The sequence below is a fragment of the Rhinolophus hipposideros genome (assembly GCF_964194185.1).
Source record: "Rhinolophus hipposideros genome assembly, chromosome: 17".
In the NCBI taxonomy this organism is placed as follows: domain Eukaryota; kingdom Metazoa; phylum Chordata; class Mammalia; order Chiroptera; family Rhinolophidae; genus Rhinolophus; species Rhinolophus hipposideros.
Window position 1 is genome coordinate 10,746,879 of NC_138063.1, and position 12,117 is coordinate 10,758,995.

At 32.7% G+C, this 12,117-nt stretch overlaps 1 protein-coding gene across 5 annotated transcripts in view; it reads right to left on the bottom strand.

The window, feature by feature from the left end:
• RELCH (RAB11 binding and LisH domain, coiled-coil and HEAT repeat containing) overlaps nucleotides 1–12,117 on the bottom strand; it is a 91,063-nt gene that overhangs the window by 14,929 nt on the left and 64,017 nt on the right. For 4 of the 5 annotated variants that reach the window (XM_081078092.1, XM_081078095.1, XM_081078094.1 and 1 more), the window contains 6 exons: nucleotides 12,066–12,114; nucleotides 9,928–10,007; nucleotides 6,840–6,946; nucleotides 5,785–5,884; nucleotides 1,298–1,380; nucleotides 441–504 (listed from right to left, as the gene is read on the bottom strand). In XM_081078092.1, the coding sequence (XP_080934218.1) occupies nucleotides 441–504; nucleotides 1,298–1,380; nucleotides 5,785–5,884; nucleotides 6,840–6,946; nucleotides 9,928–10,007; nucleotides 12,066–12,114 (483 nt within the window). Of the gene's footprint in view, nucleotides 1–440; nucleotides 505–707; nucleotides 791–1,297; nucleotides 1,381–5,784; nucleotides 5,885–6,839; nucleotides 6,947–9,927; nucleotides 10,008–12,065; nucleotides 12,115–12,117 lie in introns of all 5 variants that reach the window. The other variant, XM_081078096.1, reaches the window with a different exon arrangement.

The following is a 12,117-nucleotide window of genomic DNA, read 5'->3' on the forward strand; positions in this document are numbered from 1 at the left end:
TTGTGAAACTGAGGGAGGGTTGTGTTCCTAAAGTTTATCTGACAAAACAGTCTTCAAATCCATACAAACTGGCAATCAGGAATTTATGTAGACTGTCTAGAAGTTTACTGGACAACAGAAGGCTCTGGAACAAGATCTGGTTTGAAGGATCAATCAAAACTGCAGTATCCAGCTGGGTCTAAAACAGAACATCTGACAGTTGACTTCTACTTACTTTTCTAATTGAGAAGACTATAGAGATTTCCTTAGGACATGAAAATATACTTTGGCTAGGCTATCATGATGTCAAATACTGAGATACTCTGTTGGTCTACAACTAATTAAGAAATAAAATGCAAGGTATGATGCTTCCTGCCCTGTACCACCAGCTATGTGTATGGTAACGTGTTATGATCACCTCAACAGTACATAGATAGAAATAAATTTCTATCGTTTCCTACCTCTCTTTGAATAACTGTTTCCATAATAGTGCCAAAAGCTGGAATTGTGGCAATCCTGACGGAGCTGTTCGAATTAAAAGAGAAAGAAACTGAAGCTTACTTTGAGATGAAAAACTAATCATTATTAAAATGTATATCAAAGTAAATACAAGGCAAATATACCATATTAGTCTCTAGCAATGACAAATTAAAATTTAAAAAGCAGACCAAGAAGAATGCTCAAAAAGACAGACAGGATAACTTAAGGTCGCAGTCTGTGAAACTCACAATTCAGGATCACTGGACAAGGTAACAAGGGCCGGAGCTACCCGCTTGTCAACTAACGCTTCGCTCATGCCTCGAAGAGTCAGCTGTATACCAGTCAACATGCAATAGAAAATGGTTTGGTAAACTGGAATGAGAACTGGGTTAGCTGTGACTGAGGATGGGCAGGCAGACTCATTGCCCTTTCTTGGTTTAGTCACCCACTCGAGACATTAAATTGTTAACAGCCTTTGGTTCATGCCACTATACTTACTGGTAACAACATGTTAGTGAGATTAGCAGAGCATCCCTTCTTGGCTTGGAAGAAATAGTCCATCAGCATGTTTTAAGCATTGGAAATATTTATTGAGAATTAACACTGTTAATAGATATAGTTTTATAATATATGGCCTCCAAATGAGGCTTACGGTGAAAGGTGACTTGAAGATACATGAATACCAGCATGATAAAATTTAAAACCAAGTAAGCATACTCCAACATGATCATTTGAAAGCGATAAAATATTCTTCAATGAATTTAAAAGCTGATGGTTACTTCTTGACAGGCACACTTAGAAAGGGATGCTGAGTGTACAAGGCAGGGACCACACTTACATTTCAGGGTCACTGGAGAGAGTAATGAGAGCAGGAACAACCCTCTGAGCTACCAGAGTTTCATTCACCCCCTTCACCAACAGCTGATTGGTCAGCGCAGGGGGTATTCACAGGTGATGCATGGAAAGAACAAACACAATGCCATGGGAAGAAGAAAGGAATCACCACGAGAAAGAGAGAAAACACAAAAGCAAAAACAAAATTAGAAGCTAAGCAAATACTGCTACTAGAGTGCTTTATAAAGGTGGAGAATGCTTAGGAGGAAAATAAAGCTTAAATAGCCTAGCAGTCCACGAAAACACAGTTTGTCACCAATTCAACGGCAGTTTGTACTTTTGGTCAAGTAGTCTGTGCAATTTCCATGTTCAATTAAAATGCAACTTAAAAGAAACCTTTACTTTTTATTTAAAAAAGGGCTAAAAAGAAGACATATATTGGGTTCTGTGGTTAAAATTCTTTAAGTAAATCTGGTGTGATTTTATTATGACCAACAAGGTACAAACTGGACTGTTTTTAAACCAAACTCAAATGGCTAGCTGCCACCACTACATTGCTTCTGATTGTTCTATAGGAAGTAAATTTTAAAATCGCATGGGATAATCCCCAACCTTTTACGTCACATAACTTTCTCTTTTGAGGTAGAGAGATATAATACAGCCTAGTGGAAAGTATTACACATGGGAATCAGATTTGGGTTTAGACTCTAGCTCTCTACTTATTAGCCACGTGTCCTCAGATATAGTATTACATCATCTCTTGAAACTCAGTTTTCTCATCTGAAAATGGTGATCTGTCATCTACCTTAAAGGATTGTTATGCTACTAATTGCATGTAATATACCTAAATATTGTAGCTGACAAAGACTAGGCATTCAAGAAATATGAGTTTACTTTTTAGGAGTACTTCAAGGATATAAGATTTGTGATGTATTTTGGGGAAAATTATTAATTATAAAAATTTTTATTGTATGGTGATCATGGATGGAAACTAGACTTTTGGTGGTGAACACAAGGTAGTACATACAATGTTGAAACTTAAGTAACGTTATAAACCTATGTGACCTCAATAAAAAATATATTAGAAAAACAAAAAGTTTTTTGGCTGGTTCAACTAGCTAACATTTACAAACAGGTCTTTGTTTTACATTTCTCTAAAAGCTGAAGTAAATAAAGTATATACGATGAGCACAATTAGACCCATCTCTATGATCTAACCATAAAAGCAATTTATTTGGCAACCAAGCCTAAATCATAGAACAAGAGGACAATATTAAGAAGTATACATCTTGTTTTTTTATAAAAAACACTGAATTTAATGAGTTCAACAGAGAAGGGCAATATCCTAATGCTAAATTCTCAATTTCAGAATGTAAACACAAATTAATCCTCAATGCTAAACAATCTGTTCACCTTGTAATGAACTAGTCCTCGTGGAAGATAAACGATGCCACGGAATTTTCAGTAACAGAACCCCACCACTGTGTGCTACGTTAACACATTCCTCCTACACAACACGTCAGAGAGCAGAGCTCACTGCATGTGAAAATTCTTAATTTTACAATACCGTTACCATTTAACAACTGATTCATTTTGGAATCTACTTCAACATTCTGAAATAATTTTTATAAAAAACCGGGGTAATTAAGCATGAATTAAATGACGTAAGAATTTTTGTTATTACCTTAAACATTACTGATGTCAGGTAGAAAGAAATAGGGAAAAGGAAGTTCAAATACTGTGAAATACAACTCTTTGTATCATTTTATAAATAAGATACCTTAGATGTGAATCAGTAAAGTATATCTTGAAATGTCTATTTTGTGCCAGACAAACAGCATTAAAAAAAAAAAAGGATAATCTAAGCGACAAGTTAGTTTTTTCATTGCTCTGGACTTTTTCAGTTTAATTTCTTTATTAAGCTAGAAAATCAGAAAGCAAAATTTAAGAGCTATCAATTATCACACACTTTACACACAATGTATCATTTGACCTGGAACCTGCTGAGGTTAAATACAATTATTACCAATGTTTCAACAGATGAAGAAATGAGCCTTACAGAAGTTAAGTAACTTGCCCAGGACATTAGAGGTGGAACTAGAAAAAAGATTCAGTCACATTTGTCTTAAAGCTCATGCCCTCTGTGAGTTGTAGTCCAATGTTACATGCTTAATTTCCTTATGATTGATATAAAGAAATCTTTATATTTGGTCTCTTATTTTACAATGAGAATAATATGACTGATTGGGTTTCCCTTTTTCGTCCTGCTGTCTGAAAACTCAGAGCTAAATTTAATGTTCAATTTCACTAAAGTATCTCATATTGTGTTCCTGGTATGTCAGTTTTTGCTTTCTTTTCAACAGTGTCCAGTCTCACATTTAAAAAAATTTTAATTTTATTTTAAGTGTCCTATTTTTATGTTCTTAATTTGAATTAACTCATTTTGGAGAGAAGCAGGCATAACTGTAAAACAAAGTTTTAGTATCAAAAGAGATCTTATGAAATATACTTATTCCCTTAATACAATTATGTTTAAAATAAGAGTCATTGACAAAAATTAACTTTAATTTTTCCTACTGACGATTTTTACTGGCATGCTCAGTGAACATTTTTTTTAATCATAAATGAATCTGAAAAAATATTGAAATAATCTCTCAAAATAGACTTAGTTTATAAACAATCTGAGAGAACACTGAAAACTGCTTAAGCACAGGTATAGGTTCCAGACTAGCACTGACAGCAAACATAGAAACCAAAACCAGACAAAAGCCACATATAAGAAATAAGGAGGAAAAAACTCAAAAACACATAAAAAGAGAGGATACTCCATTTTATTTACTTAAATTATTTTCACTTGTATGATAACTTCACCGGTGCATACATACATTTTAGAAACAAATGGTTTAAGAGGAAACAATAGCTTTTATAGTCTTAGAATAAAATCCTATGAGGAGAGTATATTAAAGAAATAGCTCTTCATTTAAAAGAATGCTGTTTTCTTTTCGGGGGGAAGGAGGAAACTAAAGAAAGACATTTCTTTCATGGTAATGATTTTTTTGAATATAGTGAATAATCAAAAATTATTTACACCCAGAAGGAACTTACACTAGACATCAAATTGAATTTTCAACTTGGTATTCTCCTTGAAAAAGAACACCTGATAATAGTTTTTTAAAAATAAAGTATGTATAATAACTGAGGGAATAACCTGGACAGGATTTTCAACCTTCTGATAACAAGGAAATTTTCTTTCGATTCCAGAAATTTATTTCATATGTTTAAAAGTTTTAACAGTATATATTTTAAATATATCAGTGCTCTGTCTTTCAAATTGCAATTTATTTTAAATTGTGGGAGAATTCTGAAATTCAGAAATAATTCAGTTATCCAGTTCTCATGGAAATACATGCTTTAAGATAGTTAAAGAATCACATGCAGTTAGGGACATTTTAATCTGGATAAATATATGTTCCCTAAACTATTATATTATTTTGTGAAGTAATAGCATTAATAAAAAGAATGATAATGATAGTTGACATTTAAAAAATTCTTACTATATACCAGACACTATTTTAAGGGATTTACAAGTATTAATTCTTATTATTAACAAAAATCCTTTGGGATGGATATTTATTAACATCTTAATTTTGTAATTGAGGAAACTAAGGCACAGAGAAGTTTGAACTTGCCACTAGATGGCGGAGACAGAAACTGAACACAGGCAGTCTGTCTCTATGGCAAGAATCTAGCAGTAAGAAATGTTCTAAACCAACTTTAGTGCTCAAATATAAGTTCTAGAAGAACATATATATATATACATATAAAATGTATATATACACATAACTAGGAGATGACATAATTTTCCTCTATCATCGGTACAAGAGATAAGTATGTAAATTTTCATATTTAACTTGGTGGCAATTTAAGAAAATCTAGTTAAATTGTATGAATAATCTATTCTTTTATAAACCTATAAGCCAATAATCTATAGGGATGTTATTCCAGATATGGTATGTGAGGGAATAATGAAGTAGGATAATAAAATAAATAGTTCCGTAACTGCAATAATTGATTTTTTAATGCTACTCATGCATCCAATTATATTTTACAACTTTAAAAGTATCCTATATTGTTTTATTTTAGTTGTCATATACTTCAGTAAATAGGAAAGTATAGTCAGAAAGATTTGCATAGGATGGAAATTAAAATAAGATTTAAAAGAAAATTTGAGAAATTGAACTGATAACAGAATAACATCCAAGGAACCATTAAAGCTAGAAAATATTCCTAAATATGTCAAAGCTAAATTTCTGCCCCATCACACAGTACACAACTAGACATTGTTCAATACCATAAAATTAGACATTGTTCAATACCATAAAATATAATCAACATAACAGCACGTAAAACTATTTTTAAAAAACATTCCCTTCTCCCTCTTCCAGAGAAAATCATTATAATACAAACCCACAGAAGCATCTGTTTCCATACCTCAAACATTCTAGCAGCAGTACACCTCACAAGTGCCGAAGTGTGGACAACACCATACCATAAAACAGTCAACAACAACTCGTGGTACGCTGGATTTGCACTGAAAGAAGCAAGTCAGTATTAAAAGTGAGAGCCATAGCGCCTTACTGGTGTACTGTAAAATACTACATTGATAAGGAATAGTAATGATAAAAATACTGGTTAAACATATAGAATGACTTTGTATGGTTTAATAGATTGCGTCCAAGACTCTTTAAAAAAGTCACCCTATAAAACTACAAACTTTTAGCATACTCAGGAACTACACTCTTAGCTTCTCTAAGCATTTGCAACTATGATAGAAATTTTAACTCTTTAATAGCATAGAAGTTAAAATTACAAAAAAATATAGAAAAATAAAATTTACCTATGAGGAAAAAAAGAAAGAGCGCCGGACTAAGATTTAGATGGGTAATGTACAACCTCTGTGGATCTTAATTTCTGCATCTATCAAAATTGGAGAAGCATTATATGTCCTATCTATGTCCTATGATTGTTGTAGGATCAAATAACATCAACTCAAATCATCTGTATGGACGGGTAAGTTGGCTGTGAAGCCTGTCACAATGCAAGATAGTGTTATTAATAAATGCATAAGCCTGTTTTCAGTGAACACTGGATGAGAACTGCTTTAGCGACAGACGATGTGATGATGAGCGGGAGCAGGCAAATCAAGTGAACAGAGAAAGGAGCATAATGACCTGGCTTGCACTTGGGCTCCTTTTTCAGTTTTGGGAAAACTAAGTTTTCTTCAAAACTGTATTAGATTTTATTTCTCCACTGCTTTAAAGAAAACCTATGTCTGTAACCTTTTCCCCACTCTTTTATTATAATGTACTGATTACAAAATATTGAGAATGTATAAATAAGCAAAAAACAAAAACCAAAAACCTTAAGGCTCAAAAACAAGAGATTTGATGCGTACGCCAATCTTTTTAGACTGAAAATATATACTCTATAAATCCAATTTAAAAACTTCACATGACTTTTAAAAATCTATAAGCTATTAGTTTTACCCCAGTTCCACAAAAGAAGCCTTCAGGCTATCAAGCGGAGCATGAGATAATGAAAGCAGGGTCATTACATCTTCTAAGAATCCAACTAACAGTTTTCGGTCTTCTTCCTACAGAGAAAAAAGACAGATAATGAATTTTCAAGCAAAGAAGTAGAACTAAAGCCATAATTTCCTATCCATCGTTGGAACATTTTACCAAATAAAGGTGAAATATCTTAATTTGGAAGCATTTTAATTAAAGATATGTATTAAGTATATTTATGATCACAGTGGTGTGAGGACAGACTAGCTTAATTCATAGATTTAGGCCTGTGTTTTCCAATATGGTAGCCACTCACCACATGTGTCTATTCATATTTAACAGCCACATGTGGCTAGCAGCTACCTTATTGGACAGCTCAGATACAGATTATTTCCATCATTGCAGAAAGTTTTATTAGATAGTCCTGGTTTGGAACATAAAAGGGTATATTCTTTTTTCAAAATTTGTTTTACCAGTTTTTGTTCCCATTAATTTTGGCTCTAAATACTTAAATACAAACTACTAAGACAGCTATCCCTATAACAGTAAAAAATCGATTTCCAGAAACTATATTTGCAATGTCTTAGTGATGAGAAACTGCATGCTTGCGGAAATAGAGACTATTGTGTTTTTGAAAGAAATAGCATGTTTGATTGAAAAACAATCTATATTTTTCACCTTTCTTTAACAAACCATTATTTTCATAATCAGAAGATATTTTTCTTTTTTTCTTACAGAACACTCTATTAAGAAATATGTTAGAAAAAGTAAGTCTGCTAAATTAGTAAAGTTAAAAAAAATACTGTGTATGTTAAATTAACCTGAATCTGTAAGGAAAGGAATCTGACATTCTATCAGAAATGAATAACAAACTAGAATCAATTTTTTTTGCCATTAGGAATATACTAGGTCAACAATAAATAACTCTTGTGAAGAAGATTGGGTTACCGCCTACCATTTTTTTCTACATAGGTTAATTTAGAATGAGGTAGAGATTAAAGGGTTGACAAAATAATCAGGATGAATAAAGAATGGATGTAACAGTTTTAAAACATGACAGTCTACTTAAATGAAAAGCTTAGATGCGGACAAATCAGCATCACACCTATGTTGAAAAAGAAACTTCATCCATTTTTAGTTGTCAAAGAATATGCATAAATTTGTTAAATTAACTGAAAATCTGAAAATACTTAAGTGTGCAATAAGAGCTCCGAAATAGACTTCTAAATAAGCAATGGTTCTTTTGATTTGAAAATGTATTACAATCTTATTTTTGAAATCTCAAGACAAAAAATATTGCTTACATGTTAGATTCAAAATAGGTTTTGTTTACCAAAGCAAATAGGGCAGTGATTTACCCTAACAGAAAATTTTGTTTAGTAAGAAAAATACTAACTGCTGGTATGTGCTTCCTAAAACAAGTAACACTGGCAATCTATGATAGTTACTTCACTTCACATTTTGTAGAAAACTTAAAAGAGTTCTTCTCTCTTTAGGTATTTGGACTTCATATAGTGAGTGACTCAAAAGACATGTCCTTACTCATTTATTCAACAAATCTATACTGAGGGCATACTATGAAGAAAATCTTGTACTTGGTACTTTGGTATGCTTTATACTATTTGTGGTCAAAATCAACATACAAATTTGCAGGGGTTAAAAAAAGAAAGAGAAAAATATTGACATCACACTTGCTATTATGCTGGAACAGCTTCCAAAATTAAAAAGTGATGAGAATGGTCTATAAACCTTTGTCTGGCAATGTATCAGGACTTAATCACCATGAATTTAAGAACGGAGACAATTTACAATCTATTAAGGCTACATGCCTTAAAATATTCTATACACAGGGATTCTACGTGTACCCATATTATGAGGTAGTCTTAGAAACTAGTGTAGAAAAGCAAAGTTTAAAAGAATACTGTCCTACTTTAACAGAGTTGGAGCTTCTATTGCAAAGTATCTATATTTTAATGTTGTAAGATGATTCAAATCTGTTTTGGAAGAAGAATGCAATAAATGTGAATTCAAAGGGCAAAAGAAATGTTAGATATTGGAAGAAAATTCAGGAAAAAAGGTCTTCCTTTTTGATTCTCGCATCCTAATTTCCAAAAATACTTTTATCCCGAGTCTATATTTTCACCTTACTGGTGGGACTGCCTCACACTTAAAAATGACTGATGTGCCTTCCTACATCTCATGTGTAATTCACTTAAAACAACGTTGAATAGTGTGATGGTGAGCACCAATAAGCCACACCTCCTGGTCCATGCCCTCATTTAGTTCCCTCCTCTTGAATGTGGGCGGGGCCTGTGACTTGCTACCACCAATAGAATGTAGTAGTAGTGATGTGCCAAACCCAGGCCTAAATCACAGCCTAGCAGATTCTGCTTTTGCACTCTTGGGAGCCTTGAGCCCCTGTCAGAAGTCCAGCTCTGCTGTTCCAGAGGCCCCGTGGCGAGAGAGAGGCCCTGCAACCACGTGGAGACTGATGCTCAGTCATCCTAGCTGAGCCCCCTGCCAACCAACCAGCTGACTGAAGCAGCATGAGTGACCACCACAAAACCAGCAGAAGAGACCCCTAGCTGAGCAAAGCCCGTGAGCAAATAAAAGGGTTGTGATAAACCATTATGTTTTGGGATAATTTATTATGCGGTAACAATTAAGAAAAATGAAGTATAATCAAAAAGCACTTTGCTAAAAATGATGACAGAGTATAGTGTCCTACAGCACTTTGTAGTTTGCTTCACCTACCGTGTGTGCTTTGTTGTTTTTGAAAAGTTCATCATGAAACACAAAGAAACTGCTAAACAAGTACAATCTAACCAAATATCAAGAAGTACACCATCTGTCAACTTATTTGTTCAACGGAGATTTTACTCAGGGACTTACTATTCAAATATGCTCTTCATTATAAATAACTAATCGAATACCATGAAGAAATAAATTTTGTTTTCCTTTATAGGTAACATTTTCACTTACACACACATTAAGAAGACATAATATTAGGTATCTTTCTAAACAGAAAGTGCTCTTACATTTTCCAGTAAAAGGATTTTCTCCTTACCTGAATATAACATGTAAGGACTCCTGTTGCATAAATGGGGACAGTGGCTTTAGTGAGAACCCCATTTCTTGCTGAGGAATCTAAAATTATTTAAAATAATTTTAAAAATCCAAGTATGTTTTAAAAGTAAAGCCAAAAATCAAAATGTAAATTATATTTAAAATTACAACTGGTTACAAGTCTTAGAAATAAATATTATCATCACTTTGAAAAACAATTTTGATTAAAACATGTATCCATTCATGTAAAAATATAACAATACTTTTTACAGAGCCGTTAGCATAAATATTTTTAATTGATGGGAAAATACTTTAATAACCAAGATGAGATGCTATATTCCTATTGCCATAATCAGAAATCAGCTTTCTATCAGAGTCTCCCAAGTGCTCGTATAAGCAGGTCTTTATAACATTTTATGCTTTCAATTTGTAGCATTTAATAAAACGTAAAGGCAATCACCTAAAGGGAGGAGTAGACATATACACTATTTAATCTGCTTCCAGATACCCATGAGATACTACCTAGTTTCCAGCACTAGCCTAGTTCCGGAGCCCCTCCCGCTTCCTCTGGAGCCAGAACCCTGATTATATTTGGAGGAGAGAGGAGTCAGGCTACAGCTGGGGGAGAGGGGAAAGCATCCAATCACAGGTAAATGCCCTTAACGTAAGAGATTTTCTTATGTAGTACCTGCAGATGATTTTAAAAGCTCCAGAGATGACATGGCAGTTATCATTTACAGCACCATCAGCTCTTGTTTATTGACCTTTAGGCACTATATATTATGTTTTAAGTGCTTTGTATTTGCTTTTATGTACTGAAAATTTTTTATTACTTCTTTTTCTATTTTTATATGGTTTTAAATTCTTTTTATAAAGAAACTGAGTTGAAAAGATGTATTTACCTAATTGTCCTGAAATAATTTTAGCAAAAAAGAAAGTTCCATTTTTCATATCAATTAGTATTTGAGGTTTGTTTATTCTCTTGGTAAGAGTAATTTTTTTCTTTGGGGGAGTACTGATGTTGCTTGAGTGTGACTATACTTCAGAAGTAAATGAGGCTAGGAACATAAGCTTAAGTTGAAGTCATATAATTGAACCATATATTCAAGTGTTAGAAATCATTTCTTATCTGAACAGCTAACCATCCATAGCTAATTAATAATTATAAAAGCTATCAGTTTCCAAAATATGTAAAGATTCTTCACTAATTTATCATCAGAATTAATATTTAACTACACAGGTAATACTAATACTCAGGCGTTCCAAACATTAATCTTTTATAAAGCTATTAAACAAACTTTGTAAGCATTTGTCAAAAAGAAAATCTCATCAATGTTCTCCAATTTAAAAGAAAAGGATTCCTTTATTCGTTCTCTACCTTCTGAGGATAGTCAAAATGGAGTTTTCTAGATCACTCAAAGCAAATCACTAAGATAGGATTGAGATAAGAATTATCTATACATTCAAAAATCAACCACGTTTTTTTAAAAAAGAGGGTGGTTATACATTTTTTCTCTAACATTTTCCACAATTTATTCCTAAAAACTAGAAAAATAAGTAGGGACATAAGATCCACATATAAACAAGTTCTTAGGTCAATGGTGATAATAACTAGACTTTTTAAGACAGATGAATGAAAACTATTAACAGAGAGGCTCGAGTTGCCCATTCAAGACTGTACTTTCTTTAAATTTCATGTTTCATTTGAAAAACACATATACATATCTTGCATTCTATTCCATTATGTTCATTTTAATTTCAGAAGTTTAAAATAACTAATTATGAATTGGATGCTCTTTATTTTGTAATTTTTAGTATTTTGAATATACCACTTCAAACCTCTAGGGTACAAATACTGAGTTTAAGAAGCTCAGCCTTAGGTCAGTTTGATCACAATGAAGGTAGATATTTACAATCAACCTGACAAAGATTAATCTCACCACTACCTCATGGGAAGGATATTAGATATTAGATACAGTTGTAAAACCAAGAACTCCATAGTAAAACTTGTCCTTTGTACTAGCAAGTACTAGCAATTGTACTTGCTAGTTCATCATTCAATTGGCATATAAAGAATATAGTATTTTTGCTGAGTAAAGAGATTCATTCATTTTTAAAAGTAGTAAGAAACACACTTACCAATGTTTTCTTCAGATAGTCTTAAAATCTCCTGGAACTGAGGTTTTACCTA